General features: G+C 44.3%; 1 protein-coding gene across 2 annotated transcripts in view; it reads left to right on the top strand.

Moving 5' to 3' along the window:
* The first annotated feature begins 2,626 nt into the window (after nt 1–2,626).
* MYO1D (myosin ID) overlaps nt 2,627–18,751 on the top strand; it is a 320,834-nt gene continuing 304,709 nt past the window's right edge. For both annotated transcript variants that reach the window (XM_045836252.1, XM_045836251.1), the window contains exon 1: nt 2,627–3,059. In XM_045836252.1, coding sequence (XP_045692208.1) covers nt 2,965–3,059 — 95 coding nt within the window. In that variant the 5' untranslated portion in view covers nt 2,627–2,964. The remainder of the gene's footprint in view (nt 3,060–18,751) is intronic.

The following is an 18,751-nucleotide window of genomic DNA, read 5'->3' as shown; positions in this document are numbered from 1 at the left end:
TAACTTTTAGTTTGGTTTTTGGTAAATTTTAAGCTGTAACACAAACATACATATCCCAATGTGTTCATATTCAAATTGGATCACAGAGGAAGTTAATGAGCTGACCTATTCTGCATCACCTTGTTTGAATGTAGACATCAGTGTTTAGCTTCTCCTGGCATCTTTGCATGCATTGGAACTTCTTGTAAATGGGCCATTGATTAATAAGACTGTAGTTGTGTTTTGGCCTTTAAAAAGGCTGGGTTTAAAACTGTAGAAGTAATTAATGACTGCTTACCCATGTAAATCAAAATCTTCTTGATACTGTACAATCAAAACAACATACAAAAGGAACTAGAATCCTAAGGCTGATGTAAGGTGACAATGAACCCCAATGCACTGATCTGGGTTCATCAAAAGAGACTTACCGTATTTTTAGGACTATAAGATGCACTGGACCATAAGAAACACCTAGGTTTTAGAGGAGGAAAATAGGAAAAAAAACTTTTGAAGCAGAAAAATGTGGTAATGTATTTAATAACATAAATAACATAGGTCGCACCCCCCCAGCAAGCCAGGTAAGCTACATTCAGACTATAAGACGCACCCCCCTTTTCCTCCCAAGTTTGGGGGGAGTGTGTCTCATAGTCCAAAAAATACATTATTTGTCTCAATGCTTGATTTTATACTAATTTGGGTTTATAAAATACCCTTTGCATATGTTCTGTGTGTGTTATATACATTGGGCTCCTGTATGGGATATTGACTGAAATAAGGTTCCCTTGCTTTGGACACTTGAAAATTATAGCTGTATACCACTTTAAATCATACCAACTGTACAACCACTTTTGTTCCAACAACCCAGAGCTTAAGAAATCTACTCACATCCATTTACTAATGGGTCATTGAGTGTGGTCCCTAGTTGCTCCACATTGTCCAAAATTTGAGATTTCTTGCTTTTCTTTTTCAAATTCAGTTATACTTACGTTAAAACATACCGATACAAACATTTTATGAATATATCATATCTATGCAATTACATGTTTAGCCACTGATCCACACAAATGATCCAAATAAGGACAGTCTTGTCTTGGAGAGTGTCTAGCTCAGAGGTCTTGTTCTACAAATGAGGGCAATGAGATCCAGAGAGGTGTCTTCTGGTGAAAGGAGCTGCTGATGGCGGTTGGAATGCAGCTCCGCCTGGGCAAGGAGTTGAGGAACCTTTTTGATGGCAGAAGTGCTCTCTCAGGAGGTGATCAAGCTGCCTTCCCCTCTCTCTTGGCCAGGGTGGGTTGCTGGCAGCTGAAGCAGGCCTTGAGCAGGGTCCTTCAGGCTGATTTACTCATCTCAAATTCAGCCACAGAATTGGAGCCCATCCAGGTCTTTAGGGGCTTCTAGATTTCCTAGTAGATTTTGGGATAGAAGATGGTCTTAACAGAAGCCCAAGGCAGAAGAGGAGCTGCCTTAGAAAGCCATTTATAACATATTTTCATTGGGAAAATGCCGTCTAAGTTCCAAAAGATTTTTCCAAACTCAACCAATGTATCTATAAATTGGAGACCACTGAAATTTATTCCATTCCATCGAACAATTGTGGATTTCATATCTACACATGCAAAGCAGTACAATAGCTATTTGGTAGGTGCCAAGGGGATATCAGGAAGGTTAGGGCATGAACTAATGCTTAGGAAGCCTACAATAATCCTAGGGAAATGATCCATATGTATATTAAAAACATAATAGCAATATAAGAGGATGTTTGACAACATGTTCGGATGAGTGGAAGAGAAAAATGGATCATGGAACATTGGAAAAGGAAAGCAGTGTGTCATGTGAGTAAATGCTGGGGCTCATAAGTCAAATGACCTGGATGAAAATGCAGCTTCTGCTTGGCTGGCGTACCTCAGTGGACTGAGAGTAGGCTGTGAACCAAAGGATCCCTGGTTTGAATGTGGCCAGGGCACATGCCTGGGTTGTGGGCCAGGTCCCCAGTGGGAGCCGCATGAGAGGCAACCACACATTGATATTCTCTCTCCCTTTCTTTCTCCCTCCCTTCCCCTCTCTAAAAATAAATAAAATGTTTTAAGAAAGAAAGAAAATGCAGCTTCTCCACTCCCTAGCCATGTGGCAAGTTACTAAAGTTCTCTGGTCATTTTTACTGTCATCCACATGTTAGCTATTATTATTATTCTCTCAATCTGAGCGTGAACATCATTTCAGGGATGGAGAGCATGTGAGCAGAAGGGTAGGAGTGGGCTTCACGGCTGGGCGACAGAATCATAATGAATTATCCTCGTGAAAAGCTCCCCAAGCTACTTTCGTAACTTTGTTGGCACTCACCAAGCAAGAGCAGGAGGCTGGCAACCCTGGAAATCTGATCCCACCCACACTCTTACGTCCACACTCCTCGGCACCTCCCTCCAGAGGTTCCAGAGCCGGTCCCTAGAGGGCGCTGCCGCCCTGCCGCCCAGCCCGGCCCGGCGCGCGTCCCCGCCGCCCATCCCGCGCGAGCGCGCCGCCCAGGTGAGGAGGCTGAGGCCTGCGCCGCCGCGAAAGGGCTCCGCAGCCGGCGGGGCGGGGTGAGGCGGAGCTGGAGAGGGAGGGGCGGGGCGAGACGGGGCGGGACGGGGCGGGACGGGGCGGGCGGCCGCGGGGCCGTGGCCAGACTAAAGCCAGAGGCGGGACCAGCCGCCGCCGTCTCCGTCTCGGTGTCCCGTCCCCCACAGCGCCAGGCAGCTGCCGCGGGAGAAGCGGAAACTGCCGGGTGCGCCGCGCTGACCGAGAGCGCGCCGAGGAGCAGCGGGGCGGCCTCTGTCCGGCCCAGACCCGCCGAGCGGAGCCCAGCGTCCCCTCCCCCGAAGCCCACAGCCCCGCGCCCCGCCCCGGCCCCGCCCGACCTCGCCGAGCGCCCCCGGACCGGCCCCCGCGGCCCCTACGCTCCCACCTGAACCACTCGGCGCCCACCTGAGCCCGTAAGCCGGCGCCATGGCGGAGCAGGAGAGCCTGGAGTTCGGCAAGGCGGACTTCGTGCTGATGGACACTGTCTCCATGCCCGAGTTCATGGCCAACCTCCGACTCAGGTGAGGGCGGAGCTGCCGTGCGCTGGGGCGCGAGCCTTAGCTTTCCCGAGAGGGGGCGCCCCTGCGGTGCGGCTGGGCGCGGGGGCGCGCCGAGCTCGCGGGCTGGAGTGCGAACAGAATAGGGTATCCCGGGCTCTTTCTCGAGAAAGGGTGTCCGGGGCGCGGCCGCATTTGGTGTAAGGGGCGTGCCGAGCTCGAGGGGTGCGCCTTCCTGAGATGGGGTGCTGTCCGGACTCGAGGATGGTGCGGGGGAGGTGTGAGGGGTGTGCGGAGTTGGAGTTAGCGCTTAGGGCAGAGCTGGCTAGTGCGCTACCCTAGGTAAATGATGTGGGCGGGCCGGGTGACCTAATGGAAACAAAAGTAAAGGAAAATAACTTTAGGAAGAATCGTGGCGGCCCCGAAGTTTTGGGAAGGCTGGAGGGTTATTTAGCAAAGAGGTTAGGGTCTCATCCCGGTTCCACACTTGCTGCTTTTCTTTTTCTCTTCCTTCTTCTCCCCCTCCCCCCACGGCCTGGCGTGGTTCCATCACGTCATTCAGGATGCTTTGGAGCGATCCCTGAGCTGTCTGTTCCAGGACACTGGCTATTTTTTAGTTACTCTCTAAACGTAATTAGACACGTTTCCAGACATCGAAGAGACTGCTCGGCTTGCCAGTGCCAAGATAAACTGTCTGAATTTGACAAGGCATTCATGGTTTCAGTTTTTTCAAGGAGTTATGGATGGAGCCCTTGTGTTATTGACATCCTTGAAAACACAGTTAGAACTCAACGTGCCCAAATAAGCTTCCAAAGACGAATATATCGTAGAAAGTGTTCTACATGTGATTAGTTATCTTTTGATAGAGTAATATGCAAGCAGAGCTTTAAGGTAGTTAAAAAAATAACAGTAAATAGAGTTTTAAAATAACAGCTTTGGCGTGTGTGTTTCCTGAAAGTTCTAACCCCGTTTCTGGTTAGGTGTATAGCTAAATATCACACCATACGCTTATAAAGTGAAAATCATAATCTAAGTTTGAGTGCTTAACTAATCTCACTTCTCAGCATTAATTACCCCTCCTAGCCTCAATTTAAATTTTTAAAAAGATATATATGTATTTATTTATTTATTTATTTAGAGAGTGGGAAAAGAGGGAGAAAGAGAGGGAGAGAAACATGATGTGTGAAAGAAACAATTGGTTCCCTCGCTCACCCCCAACCAGTGCCCTGACTAGGAATTGAACCCACAACCTTTGGGTCCACAGGTTGGTGCTCAGTCCACTTAGCCACACCAGCCAGGGCTTTACATTTTAAAAACTTTTTAATCTTTGCAGTGGCAAACCCTGTAGAGTCTTCATCTGCTCTTGGCCAGATTCCCTTGCGCCCCGGAGAATATAGCAGGGGCACAGAACTGATTTTCTACACCAGCCTATTATAAAGACACCTCAGTCAGCATGTGTGAGTTTCCTCATTTGTAAAATAATGAGGATCTTCAGGATTTTTCAGCACTTATATATAGTCTCTTTTGCTTTCACTTATCATTGGTTACAGAGTGTCCAAGTGTGAGGTTTGAATCTGAAGAACGATTTTTAATGTGAGCCAAACTTAACTCCCATGCAAATGGAAGAGAACTTGGCAGTTTACTTTGACATTGTGTGAAGTGCCCTAGGAATAAGGTGGGAAGAGTCAGAGAATTATAAGATGTGCTCCTTACCTCTCAAAGAGGGGTCATGTCAGTGAAGACAGGGAGAAAGGTGAAAATTTCTATTGTTTAAATAATAGGCAAAGAAAACAATAGAAACATTCATTAAGCTTTGTAGAGCTTAGGTGATTCTTTGCCACATAGTTGTACAGGTTCATTGTTCTGGAAGTTCATAAGAGGGAGAGATGCTTTAGGCTGGCTTAGAGCACCGTACTGAGGAGGAGAGAAGTTGCGTTACAAAGAGTGGGTAGGATTTGTCTAGGTGGAGAACATTTGTCTAGGCTGGGTAAAGTGGAGTGAACAGAGGTGTGGAGGCATGAAAGCCTGCTCTGGGTGATAACGAATAAATTATCTGAAGGGGAAGGAGTTGTGGGAGGAATCACCAGTTCTCATTAGCATGACCCTTGGCTAGTGCCCAGGTTTCTAGATCTGCCTTTCCCCCCAGTCACCAAGTCAGTCAAGATTCTGGGTGTTCAGATACGCATGTGTGTGTCTCCTCTGTGTGAGTACTTGACAGCTCTTAGAATTCGCTGCAGTTCTAATTGTACAGATTCAATGATTGTTCATGATTGACTTCCAAGTTGGGAGTAGTCCGTTCCCAGTATCTGTAAACACAATCCCAGCAAAGGGTGGCAGTGTCCTGTCCTCCTCTCCAGCTGTAAACCCTGAAGACCCAGGTAGAAAGCAGTCCTCTCTTTGATAGTCTGAATTTCTGGTCACCCTGACACCCCTGCAGACTTTTTCAGTGTTTAGCTGCTTGAGCTACTGGGCTCATGCTGTCATGACCTGGGGACACTTGGTTTACTTTGCAGAAGGTGACCAGAAACCCACTGCAGATACAGGTTCTCTTAAGTGATATAGTATTTTCATCTCCTGGAACATGGGTGATGGGGCTGTACCATGAACATGTTTGTGGTTGCATCTAGGCAAAATTTGAGTATATTCCATCTCTCAATAATGGGTGTGCATGTACCTGATCATCCCTGGCTCCCCCAAGCTAAGGCATCCCCCCTCTGTCTGGAATGTCCTGTCCTGTGCTCTCCACCTGGCTTTTCTACGAGGTCCTCTTTTGCATTTATGGTCTGTGACATACAATTAGGCACTTAAGGCTACAGTTGTTTCAGGGATCATCTAATCTTGACTTTAATTTTTCTGACAGCAGCACCCAGCCTAATGGGGGGCACATAGTACATTCCAATGACAACCTTTTTTCATAGGAATAAAAGGAATGTTTCACTTCTCACTTTGTAGCTTTTATGATTGTCCATTTAGAATTATCTTCTTTTGCTGCTACACTGGCCTTTTTTCGATTGGAGCTAAAGCTTAATTTTTAGATATGTGCTACAATTGATACATCAACTTTCACCTTACTGCTTTTAGAAATTGACTTCGGTACATGTCTATGCTTATGAGTCTGAATAAGGCAAGATTAAAGAGGTGATGTGGATTAGTGCGAATTAGTACCTGTGTCTGAGAAGGAGTTTCAGTTTTTATTTCTTACCCTTATGTCCACAGCTTCTAGTCTCTTGAGGGCTGTGGCCTTTCCCTCCCAGAGTCCCTTGCTAGAGGAGATTTGTTCTGTGTTTTGACTCGAGGTGGAGGTGGAGGTGGAGGTGCTGGTGGTTTTGGCTGTGGCGGTAAGCTCCTCGCTCCACTTTCAAGGGTCTGTGCCCAGGGGTAAGATTCCTGCACCAGCACCTCCTGCCTCACCGTCAGGCCTGGTTCCTGCTAATAACCCTAGTGACCACTTGAAGCCCTGACCGTGGCCTGCCCACCATATTCTGTTTTCCTCGTAGCCACTTCCTTTTTGGACCTGGAGCCCCTGGTTCCTTTTGTCCTTGCTGAGACCAGTCCTGTACACGAGTGTTTCCAGTATTCACACCAGCCTTGCTCCCTGTCTCTCAAAGTGAGAGTCCTGCCAGGGTGAGCCACGTGGAATGTCTGGTCCTCACTGTGCTCCTTCCTCCTCACCCAGCAATCCACGTGAAAGGAGGAATGCAGGCCGCTGCTCTGGAGTGGACTTGGGCTGAGGACAGTATCCCTGGGAGCTGCGCCTTTCATGTTGCAGGACAAAGAAATGCACTGTAGGCTTCCAGGAGTCCAGTTTTCTGACTTTGTTGCTGGTGCTTTCTGTTCTAAGAATAAGGGAGCAGCTCAGCCTTATATCTTGGCTCCTTAGAAATGTAATTTTTTTCCTCCCCTCTTTTCTTACCGGCTTTTTTCTTCCATAAAAGCAGTCATTTAAAGCACTTTGTTTGCCAAAGCTACAGGCAACTTCTCACTCATAGCCAAACACAATTATGTCTTTTATACCTTTGACATATATATACCTTTATATCCTGTGCATTGTAAGATATTTAGTAGGCCCTACCCCCAGATGCTGGTAGCGCCACCCCTCTCCCATTGATTCAACCAGAATGTCTCCATGTACTGCTGAAGACCCCTGGGGGAGGGGAGAAAGGGTCCCCATTTGAGAACCCATTTGAGAACCATGGGCCCAGGCTGTTCTCACTCTCTTGGAATGTTCTCCTCCCCTCATCTCTACCCTTGCTCCCTGCCTGTCACTCTCTAACTCATTCTTTGAGACAGCTCTAACTGAGAAGTCAAGTCAGGGTTGATTATACTCTTACTTGTGCTCCCAGGATACATGGACCCTTGGTCACACTGTTAGAGAGAATTTGTCGTACTGTATTATTATCTGCACGTCCGCCTCCCCACCAAATTGTCTTCAAAGACAGAGAGCCTATCCAGAGGTGGACCCAGGTTTTGTGGTCCCTGGAAACTCATGACAGTGGAGGAGGTTGGGCCCATCTTTGAGAAAGACACAGAAATGATGAACGCAGTGTTGGGTACTGGGCTTTGGGAGGGAACAGAGCAAGTGGCTGTGATGCACACACATCTCTGGCCTCTTCATGTTTTCTGTCCTGCTGCAGAATTTGGCACCTGTGTGTTCACTCCATCTTAAAGTGAGTTATTCCCGAAGCAGTCACGTATTGGCTGATTGTCCTTCAACCAGTGGAATCCTTAATTTTAAAAAACACAGTCTTCTACAAAGTATTGTACTTATTTTATTTTAATACAGCTCAGCCGTGTGGGGGGCAGGAGGAGTGAGTTGTAGAGTCTGCAGAAAGGCCATGAACGGGCACGCACACGCTGAGCACACCACTTCTCTCTTTCTCCGAGACTCTTCGGTCATTTGGAAAAATTTGGTGGGACGAATGGTCATCACTCCTGCTTGCTGGGGGCAAAACCTTAGATACTCTGGGTGGTCTTCAGGCACGTATAAATCTGTGATTGGTTCAGAATCCTAGTTAGAAGTAACTCTAGTTAGATTTATAGGAGAGGTGAATGGCACACTAAATCTCTCTGGCTTCCATGTGGAATTCTTTGGCAACCACGTTTAGAGGCCTTCGGAAAAGGACAGTTTGCTCCGTGCCTGTTTTGCACATTGGCTTCGTATTGGGACAGAAATGAGAATTTGGGTTTTGGAGCTGCCTTTTGGAGTGAATCACCCTGCCGTCCTGCTTCCTTTCCTACTCCGTGACAGATTTCCAAGGCTATTTTTATTCAGGGTCATTTGTTGACCCTGGAGACTTCTGCTGAATTTAGCTCCCAAATAGAGCCAGATGTGGGTGGAATCAAGTCCTCAGAAGTTGCTACTGGTGCATTTCACTGCATATTGCTGAAGGGTCCTATTTCTACATTAAAGAGATGAGCTTTGGGTTTTTGCCTAACTTGGAGGCAAAAACGGTGACTCTGGTGTAGAGAGAAACGTGTTTACTTAGTGACCCTTGTGTGAGTTGTCTGCACTGTAAATTACCTGACTGTGGGGAGCTGTTTGTCGACATTCTCACCTGCGTCTGAGCCATCTCAGCAAAAAGGACCCTCTCTCAAGGACTGGCCCCTGTCGAAGATAGTTCTCTGGCATCCGTCACTGTGTTGCTGTTGGGACTGGATTGGACCATTGCGTCATTGCCCAACCACTGCCGAGTCGATCTGCTGGGAAACTCTGCTGTCAGTGGTGGCACCAGCCCTACTGGGTAGATGAGCTGTTGACGAGCCTCACTGACAAGCCTGTAAAAATGTCAGCTATAGCCATAAATGGGTTCAGAGGGTAAGAGCATTTTAAAATATACACCATAGGCCTCTCTCTCTTTTTGTCTATTGCATTCCTTGGTTGAGATGACAGTTTTATTTCCTGTGGAAAGCAGGCTTGTTTCAGTTCAAGTGCTATGTAATTACTGGTTAGATCTCTTAATAGAACAGTTTTCCGAAACATTAGTTTTTGGCATTTATGGGAAGAAGAGAAGGGAGAGCATGCTTGTAACGGAGCAGTGGAAAGAGCACAGTCTTTGAGACCTCACTGACCAAGTTCAAATCCCAGCTTCACTTTTACTCATTTTAGCATTGAGATGTAGGGTAAGTTAAGTTGCCTAAGCCTCAGTTTCCTTATACTATTTAAAATGATTGCTTTTCAGAGTTATGGGATGAAATCACGTGATGTGTGAGAAGTACCTTGTCAGTGTTTGGTACATAATTCCTGCCCAACTAATGATAACTATCTTTCTGAATCCTTCCCAAATGGCCTCACTTCCTTGCCCTGACCCCATAGTTGCTGAAGATTTATTTTTCCCTTCTTCCTTCCTCATGAAGACAGATTTATTTGCTTTGGTTTATTTGGGAGACAAGGATGAAAAATGTCCTAGAGGGAATTGGGCTTACCTTGTGGAAAGAGCAAGATCGTTGGAGACAGACAGATGTGGACCTTATCCTGTTTCTGTCCACTCACCACCACCGACGTGGTGTTGGGTACGCTGGTTTGCCTCCCTGAGCCTCTGCTTCCTCCTCTGTAAGATGATGCGTTATTGTGAAGATTAAATTATAGCACCTGTGAAACACCCACGCGGTACCCGTAGCAGAGCTGACACTCAGTCGGCGGCTGTCTGCCTCTCTCCTCAGTCCTCTGGTCCAGCCCTGTGGACCAAGCATCTTTGCTATTCCAGTTTCTCTCCATAACTATCACCCTGCACATGCTCATAATCCTCCCCACCGGGACAACCCAGTTTAATTTCTGAAAATTGTTTTCAACCCTTTGGAAAAGGATATCCTTAATTCATATTAAGAATTTTCCAAAGTATTTTATTCTGCATGTGACTCTTCTTTGCTTTCATGAAGGTTGGCAATATTAGTGCCTGAAAACCCCAGACACTGTAGCTAGGTGATGAACTTAAAGTATAAAGTCTTTTGGTTTATTTGTTGTAATATGTAACTTGTTTCCTTTTTAAACTATAGACCTTATATATTTTTTAAATATAATCTCCTGGCTTTAAATCTGGCAACTATGTACTTGAATGTACTTGAATTCTTGCTGTGTGCTTATCATTGTGTTGGGTACTTTGGTGAGGGTTACTTTTTACATTGTTTCTCTTTGGGGTATAGCTTAATTGGGAGTAAAAGTTGCCTTCATGAATGGATCAACATAAAATAGAATATCATGGAGCCAAAATGAATAGTGTAGACAGTCAGTTATTTTAAGGGGTTCCTGGAGAGAAGGAATCAACATATTTTTACAGACAAGAACTGGTGACGGTATAATTAGGAGTTGTACGTATGTGGTATACTAGAGTTCTGAGTGAATTCAGAAAAAGGGAAAATGGGAATGGGAGTAGGCAGAAGATGCTTTGTTTAGAGGTAGAGCCTGAGCAGACCCTTGTTGGAGGTAGTCTCTCATTGGGAAGCAGCCCTTTCCCATGGCCCCCACCGCCCAGCGGCCCTCATCGTCCTAACCTCCTCTTCACCCGCTCTCAGCGTGAATGGCCTGGCCGTGCCACCAGCCAGCTGCCATTGCTCAAAAATACATCCCTCCACGTAGTCTGCCCTTTTTTCCACTCCTGTGTCATGCTGCTCCAAATTCTCCCAACTAGAGTTTGAGTTAGGTTGATGAGAATCCTCCTAAAAAGTTGCATACTTCTAATGCAGCACAGTCATGTTAATGTAAATTAGCCCGATCCATTCTTTCTCATGCCCAGATGAGATGAATTAGAAAGAATTTTGTAGCATATGGCTGTTCAGGGATAAGGTGGATCCGGGATGGAGAACTGCACTCAGGTGGGCAGGGGAATGGGCAGGACGTGTTCGTTGTGTGAGCTCAGCCATTTGTGGGAAGGCAGGCCCTGATGGCAGAGAGAGAAAGTGCCAGAGAAAAATTCTACTTAATTAAAAAAAAATCTGTTTTATCTTTGGACCTAAAAAAGAAAACAGAAATTTTCTCATGCCTAATTGGTGAAGTAGGAGTGGCCTACTTTTTGGAAATAGACCATTATTAAGGAAAGGGTTCTGACAAATGACTTCACTTGATGGAGAAGGGATTTGAGAGCACCAGGTGGTCCTTCTTGATACTTTGCCCACCTTCCAGTCTGCTCGTTGTCCCGGGCTCACCCTTGAAGATACCCCAGGTTATATTCCCAGGCATGCCTGCTCGTGGGCCACAAGTTACGGTTATGGCTGAATAAGATCTTCTTCACCCCCCCCCCCATTTTGTCTCTTTGATGTACAGTACAGAAGTGAATTTCACCTTTGTAAGGTTGAAGCATTCACTCTAGTAAAGCTATTGAGTTGGCCAAAACTGCATTTAGGGTTTTTTTTTAATTAAAATAATAGACACATTTTCATTTTCACCAGTAACTTTATTGATTTGGATATTTGATTATGTCAACTATTGGCTTCTAGTAGGTAGAGGCCAGGGGTGTTGCTGAACATCTGCCAATGCATGAGACAGCCCCACAGCAAAGAATTATTTGGCTAAAATGTCAGAAGTACCAAGAAGCTTCGCAAGCCACTCTTGACACATTTGATCAGTCACAGCACCTTCTCCATATACTGCATAAGTCTTTATTTTTGCATTTCAGTTGTGTTTTTACCTTTCTTGAAATAATAAAACATAGTACACAGAAAATGTGTATTTTCTTCCATCTTTAATATTAAAATGGCTGCACAAAAAAATCATCAATTTTGCTAAGTTGTTTTTAAATGTACCCTGATCTGACAGCTGTCACAATACAATCTAACAAAGTTGTTTTGAATGAAGTTAAAGACAACTAAGCACTACTAGAGCCATCGTATGGAAAAAAGTAGATGAACTTTCTGACCAACCCAGTATTTTGCTTTAATAAGATTGTGTATTGCTGACCATAGCATTTTTCCAAGAGAGTCACAGCCAATTCAGGATTCTAAAAGAAAACAAAACAAACAAACAAAAAAAACACTAATGGGTAAATGGAAAAAGATACATCAAGGAACAAGCAAGCACAGCTCTGCCTTTGCTCCTCCTCTCCACGTATCTCCCAGTCACAGACCTAAGACTTGGGGGAAATTACCACTTTCATGTACATTCGAGGGTCACAGAAGTGATAGAAGCAAATGAATTAGTTAAGAAATGGCTTCATCTAAAACAGTGAAGCAGTCAGTGTTTTCCCTCTGCCCACAAAGTGCTTTGGGTTGTTTGCACAGTAGAGGGCCGTCCGCAGCAGGGTCCGGGTGATCCTGAGTGGCTCTGTCTCAGACCACTGTTTTGTGCTCAGTACCAAGTGGAGAAAAATTCCATAGTCCATTAAAAAAAGGTCAAACTCCATTAAAAACCTTACACTTATTTCGGGTAACCCCAAATTGGTGGTTTCAGTTTTGGCTTTTACAGACATCTTGATGATTTTAAGTTTAGTGTAAGAAGAGTCTTCAGTAATGAGGCTGAGTTAGCCTGATCTGCCATTTTAGCCTATGTTCCCTTTATTAAGAATACTTTATCCAAAACAACTCCTAAAAAAACCAACCCTCAAAACTAACAAATCTCTAGAGTAGTTTAAATGTCAATAAGTAAACTGCGAAGAGTTTCTCACCACGTTCAGCCTGTCCTGTCAAGTTCATGTTTGTATCCTACCTCTAGTCCCCAGATCCCAAGGGCAAGGGCTAAGTCTTCTTTATCTCTGAAGCTTATTTCCAAGCGTTAAAGATGAAATGTTTTCACCTCTACTAATGAATGCATAGATAAATGCATGACATTACTGCCTTTATGATTCCTGCCTGAACTGTGTACTTACTGTACTTTATGTATGTGTTTTATATCATTATATAATCTGACTTTTCTGTTGTAACTCCAGTCTTTGGGAAGATGGTAAAGCTGCCATTACTCTTTTAAAAAAAATTAAATATATTTGGGGTCTTGTGAAATGGTGGACATTTTATTTTCTTTTAAAGACTTACAGAACTCAGACATTTGATGCCTAATATCATACAAGGGGGAAACCGTATGTTAGTGATACTGTAATCTTCTCTGTCTTCTGTTGTGGCTTACCGTAGCAAGTTCACTTCATTTTTACCAGCATCGTGATGCTTTTGTATAGCTTTGTACTCTTGGTTGAGATCGTCTAAAGGGCATGCTTTTATGCAGCAAATCCAGTGACTGAGGTTATTGAGATGTGTGCTGTTTGTGTTTAAATTTGCATTCATTCTGTGGTGTCAGGCCACGGAGGTACCAAGGAGCACTCTTGGGGTCTAGGCAGGGGTGAGGTAGGGCTTCAGGCCCCCTGCCGTTGACAGCTTTCCCTTGAGTATCTGTGATTCTACCAATTGGTGTTTCAAGGACTTTTTATTTCAGAAAAAAAAATGCCATCACATTGAAAAAAACGGTTTGAAAACCACTGGTCTAGGTGATTGTTATCCAGACAGCTTTTACCCTGATAAACACGCACATATGCTCGCACACACAGAGATGTCCCCGACTGAAATTATTTGAGCACTGCCAGCGCAACCTAAAGTAATGAGCAGAGGGATTATTTCAGTCGTCCAAGCTTCCACGTGGCTCTACTACATGCTGTGTGGCTTACACAATTTATTTCCATTTTCTGAGCCTCTGTTGCCCCATCTTAAAATGGGATTGGTCCCTACATTACAAGGTTATTTCATTAAATGAGATGATAGGTGGGTCATTGCTCTTAACACATCAGGGGCACTCATTTTTGCTCCTGAAACAGAATATGAAAAATATGACCTGATTTTTTTTCTTAATGACTTAGATCATCATGACCACAGTTTTCAACGACTGTTTTCATGCCTTTAATGAGAGGTGTGTAATGTTTTGTCTGAAGTGATCCAAATAATTTAATGTTTTGGAGCATATGGGTAACTTTCTGTTGTGTCTTTGAGTGTTCCTCCCAGTGAATGCTCTCTCCCCTCCTCATTTACAAACCTGGGCTGCCCCAGGATGGAGCGTGAAGAAGGAGTCGATGTGTCTGATGAAGACTGGGGGCTTGTCTTGGGTGTCTCTCAGTCATCGGACAGGAGTTTTGAGATGTCTGTTTTTGATCTTCCCTGCTCAGAGGTATTTTTCAATTGCTTTGGCATGTTTGGCTGGAAAGGCATGCAGGCCAAGGCTGAGTTCTGATTAAGTAAGGTGCTACTCGAAAACCTATTGCTGCCCTTGGCATTTGAATTATTTGTGTGGTTGGAACACACCAAAGCATGCCGCGTGCATTTTTCCACACTGTGTGCCCTTTATGACAGTTTGCCAATTTGCAGTGGGCAGCTGCTTTGGGCAGAAGCTATTACTGTTAGCATCCCTGCCTCTGAGGTTCCTCTTTTGTCTGAAACCTTTACTGAAATGGAACCTCTTCTTTAACTTCTTGATTTATCCTAGGCTGAGGGTTCCCCAGTTTGGCTTTGTATCAGAATTACCCAGCTTTAAAATTGTACAGATTCCCTGGACTCTACCACTGGCCCTTCTGATTTATTAAGCCTCATTGATGCCCTGGTAAGTCTCTCATGCAGCCAGGTTGGGAACCACCATCACTCCATGGTTGTGTTCTGTTAAAGCTAAATGGGGTGTGACTGTAATGTGAGCTGACTGGTATATTAACAAATGTATCATAACTTACCCAAATAATCAGTGTTCATAGTTCCATGATGATTATTAAATCAATAGTTTAATTATTTGATAGTCACACTTTATTCTTCATCCTTACAACACGTTTTCTGTTCTTTCACCTATTGGTTATAGCTGTGCACTTTTAGCATACTTTATATTACTTCTGTCACCAGCTTTCTACATGCAAGAAGTATCATCATCCTTGTTAATACTTTAATATATTTCCTTATAATCTTTTTACATATATGACTGTATATATTTTAAAATTTGGAATCTTCCTGCTTATGCAAGGTGTAATTTTGTAACCAGCTTTCTCATATAACATAGAGTTCTTCCATGTCATTAAGTTGCCTTTGAAAGTATGATGGCAAGCATGACTTCATTCTATTCTAAGTGTGCAGAGATGACTCAGAGAGACGTGGTTTCTGCTCCTGTGGAGCTGATGGACCAGCTGGCAAGACATAAAAACTGGTAAACAACAAGAGAATGATTGCAAGTGATAACAAGTGTGTAAAGGGAAAGAGCAGGATTCCTCAGTGGGGAAATGGCATCGGGTGTGTGTGCATGCCGCAGAGAAGGCATTTTATGAGGAAGCTGGCTTTAAGTACGACAGGAAGGATAAGGAATCTGATGAGGGTGGGGGGGGAATCCGATAGGAAAGGGTGGTACAGGTCAAGCAGAATCAGGAGAGAGGGAGGAAGGAGGAACAGACAGGCAGACAGACAGTTGGATGGATGCCTGGTGTGTTTCAGAAACTGAAAGGCATCCAGTGAGGCTGGACTCCGGGCAGAGTGGGGACAGGTGATGACGGAGCACTAGTCAGGGACCACTTTGAAAGGGTCTTGGGAAATGAAAGATTCAGACTTTAAGTACACTGGCAAGTGACTGAAGGACTTTACACATCACCCATTTTTGCCATCGCTTCAGGGTGATAGCATCTGGGCTTCCTTTCATTCAACTGCCAGAATTCCCCAGGTCTGGTGCCTGTTCAGAGTGTTTGTTTTTGTCAAGTTGGTGAGTGGAGTGTGGACTTGGCAGTTGCTTTCTACACTCTTCCTTAGTGATAGCAAATACAAACGGTCCTGTCCTGATCACAGCAAAGCTGTTCCTGGGCATAGGCAGCCCAAGAGCAGTGTTCTGTTGATTTGAAATAATCAGTCTCTATAATGACTAAGTAGACTACCACCGGTTTGTGGTGGCTTTCCCTCCCTGATTTTATGCTTCGGGCAATGAAAGAAGAAAGTATGTGGTTTATCCAGGATTCTTCAGTAGTTCAGTGATTGTTATTACTGGAGTAAAACTCTCCTGTATGCTAGCTCTGTATGTATTCTTCTACTTTTCCTCTCTTGTTAGTTGTATTGCTTTGCAATCAAATAGCAATTCCCTAACTTCCTTTATTATTCCCCACTCAAAACAAACTTACTTAAAACGTTCTGAACAGGTTAAAACAATGGAAAAGCTAACAATGTAAACAATGAATAAATCTCAAGTTCTCTACTGAAGGGCAACAATATAAAATCAAAATAGCATTTTTAAGAGTGCCAAAGATGAGGGTCTTATTAGTTAATACCATGTTTCCACCTGGCCTCTGTCAAGAACTATAGAGACTTGGAAGTTCTACTCAGGCTCATCCCACCTCTCCTGGAGGAGTGAGTAGCTCCTGTATCACCCGGTATCAGTTAGAATGCTGTTACAGCTGCCACTAAAAGAAAACCTGTCCAAACAAAAAGGAAACATCTCACAGAACTAGAAGCTTTGTGGTAAGAGAGCCTCTGGCCAGTCCTTAAGGTTCTGGCTCCACTGGTCTGTGATGATTATCTCAGACCGGCCCTTCTTGTGCTGGTTTCATCCTCAGGCTAGTAGTGGAAGATAGTCAATCACCGCAGTCCTGTGCATTTCATCCAAACACAGTCACCTCTGGGGGGAGGGGAGGGAACCATCTGCTTGTCTTGTGCCTCTTTCTTAGGAAGCCCCTAGAAGACTTCTTGTTTCATTGGTCAGCATTTGGTCACAAGCAAATCACTAAACCCTGGTTCCAAGGAATGTGGTTATCATGACTGATTTAGAATAGTCACGGCTTTTTCTGAAGCACATGACTGTATGGAAGGGAGTAGACACCTGAACAAAACCTGATTGTTTTGAATTTTAGGGTCAGAATGTTGGAATGATATATATAATTTTTAAACAAGCTTTGTAGACAGAATTGTCATTCAGAAAAGAACACTCAGTGTGATGAAGGCACTTGCAACTATGTCACTTAGGAATGACTGAAGGGACAAGACATAGGGCATGATAAGCTCTGGTGTGTTTTCCAACACCAATTCTCCAGTTAAAAACTGTTTCTTACAGATTTAATATGTGCAATATTATCTACATGGAGATAATAGGTCAAGGACTTAGTCCCATAATCCTGTCCCCTACTTCAGTCACTGGTCGCAAATCCAGGTTGCCACCTGTGCTTCTGACCAGCCAGCTCTAAATTGGAGGTTCCCATGACCCTTTCCTCAAGTTTGATTAATTTATTAGAGCAGCTCACAGATAGCAACATTTCCTTATGTTCGCCAGTTTATTATGAAGAATATTATAAAGGATCCAGACAGACAGCCAGATGAAGAGACACAGAGGTCAAGGTCTGGACGTCCTGAGTGCAGGAGCTTCTGCTCATCCACACTGTGGACTGTTGTAAATCAAACTGAGAGGAAAAGGTCCTGTGTGCATGCCAGGCTAATATGATATATGTTATGAAATAGGTTACAGTAGGTATGATTTCATGTTTGTAAATAGAAGTGCCTGACATCCCTTCTGCTTTAAAACAAAAACCAAGATGATCCAGGGAGATCTTGCTGTGCCAGGAAGCAAGGATGTCCTCTGAAAATGGAGGAAAATGTGACGATACAGACACCAGCGTGGCGGAGCCCCGCTAGCTACCTGCAGGTCAGTTTGCGCATCCCGTTGAAACAGGTACCCGTGAGTCCAGACTTGCACAAATTAATGAATACCTTGGGACTTGGGGAGGAGTGAGATATTTACTCAGTACCTGCTCATTAAATGCTCATTAATTCATATCAGTGAAAAAAAGGAATAGTGTCACAGCGGAGGAGACGGGTGGACACTACCTTAATGAGTGATCAAAGGGAACAGAATCAGCAGTGGGGCCGATCAGAACGTGTACCATGTGGATAGACGCAGTGAGAACACAGCATCCCTGTGACGTTCACGCTAAAGACGCGTAACCTGGGCCTGACCAGAGGAAACATCTGGCAAATTCAGATCTAAGGACAATCTACAAAGTAACTGATTTTCAAAAATGTCGAGACCATGAAAATCAAGGAAATATTCTAGAATGAAGGAGATTAAAGAGACTTACTAAAGGTAAAATATGATTCTGACCTGGATTCTTTTGGTATAAAGGGGACTTTTAGTGGAATTTGAGACTTTTGGTGGAATTTGAGTGGGAGTAGTGGATTCATTGGTAGTCACTGTATCAGCTGTTAATTCCCTGATTTGATAAGTGTGTTGTGGTTGTGTAAGAGAATGTCATTGTTTGTAGGAAGTACTATCAAATGCGGGGGTAGGGCTTCAGGTCAGCAAGTCACTGCTCTCAAATAGTTCAGGAAGAAAGAAGATACTTAGAACTTTTTTTGTGGGGTAAGTTTGAGATTGCTTAAAAACAAAGCAACTCAAATAGGTTCCCAAAGGATGTAGTGACTCTCTGGTCCTGGGGATTTACGGCAGTGGCAGTGGAAAGGTCACTCACTGAGCGTGTGTGTCCTCCTTAGGAAGCCCCTGGAAGACTTCTTGTGCTGCAAAGTGATGCTGTGCAGCTGCAAGTTCCGTCTGCGTGGCCTCTAAGTCCCAGATCCTAATATTCTGTGTACTGTGGGCATATTTTAAAGTAATAGTTGAATTTATTAAATGATGTTTATGCCTTCAATTATTACAAATCAGAGGAGATTGACCTCTCATACCAATCAACAGGTATTATTTTAAACTGTTTTCTAGAGACTGTGTATACTAAGGACAGTATATAACTCCCTATAAGAAATTAATGATATAATTGGCTAAAGGGGACATGGACAAAGTATATGACCCCCATAAC

The sequence above is a fragment of the Phyllostomus hastatus genome, unplaced genomic scaffold (genome assembly GCF_019186645.2).
Source record: "Phyllostomus hastatus isolate PE091 unplaced genomic scaffold, TTU_PhHast_1.1 phas_contig_210, whole genome shotgun sequence".
Lineage (NCBI taxonomy): Eukaryota > Metazoa > Chordata > Mammalia > Chiroptera > Phyllostomidae > Phyllostomus > Phyllostomus hastatus.
Note: the sequence above shows the minus strand (reverse complement) of the source record. Positions and strands in the feature narration are given on the sequence as shown.